The sequence below is a fragment of the Bison bison genome, unplaced genomic scaffold, assembly GCF_000754665.1.
Source record: "Bison bison bison isolate TAMUID 2011002044 unplaced genomic scaffold, Bison_UMD1.0 scf7180017864529, whole genome shotgun sequence".
Taxonomy (NCBI): domain Eukaryota; kingdom Metazoa; phylum Chordata; class Mammalia; order Artiodactyla; family Bovidae; genus Bison; species Bison bison.
Genome location: NW_011495079.1, coordinates 348196 through 348863, shown reverse-complemented (window position 1 = coordinate 348863; position 668 = coordinate 348196). Strand labels below are relative to the sequence as shown.

Genomic DNA, 668 nt, shown 5'->3' with positions numbered 1-668 from the left:
ACCAGTCATGACAACAACATTCATGTGAAACACTGCACTCTGCATATAAGGTAGAACCATGTCACGAAATACACTCACCTTGTTGGCCACTGCATTGACATTGGGTCTTGCATCATAGATCGTGAGTTTGTTAACTTGTCTGTTTGTCTCCCTGATGACGTCGAGATATCTCTCATCCTCTTTATTTCGTTTACCACTCATACCAACAAGAGGCTGACTGCAACGCACAATGACAGTCTTGTTTTCGGGATGGATCCATGACAGCACCTACAGTTGGTTCAGAAATTTTAAACTATCAAGAAAACAACTAAATCTCAATTAAAACCATAAGAAAAGAGAGCCCTAACAATCATGATGAAGTGAAACTGATTTTGCCAAAATAGGATGTTTGTTCACCTCTGATTTCCCTGTGTGCCCAGAAACACATGTTTAACCGTTAGGACGATTCAGAGCCAATAAGAACAACTAATTGCTTGACTAGTCTTTTCTCAATTTGCACATCTAAAAATGTTAAATGCTAACCTAAAAATAGTTACATCACTTGAAATAGAAAGCTTCAGACATTTTATTTTAGTCTTGAAGCTTGCACCAGATTTGTCATCACCCAGAAACAGCTTCAGTAAAAGGTGAGAGATAAAGGAAACCAGCCCTGGTCCTGTCTCTATAAT

At 38.6% G+C, this 668-nt stretch overlaps 1 protein-coding gene across 1 annotated transcript in view; it reads right to left on the bottom strand.

Moving 5' to 3' along the window:
• MTM1 (myotubularin 1) overlaps window positions 1–668 on the bottom strand; it is a 71787-nt gene that overhangs the window by 20747 nt on the left and 50372 nt on the right. Inside the window, exon 7 of the mRNA XM_010831607.1 lies at window positions 79–267. Coding sequence (XP_010829909.1) covers window positions 79–267 — 189 coding nt within the window. The remainder of the gene's footprint in view (window positions 1–78; window positions 268–668) is intronic.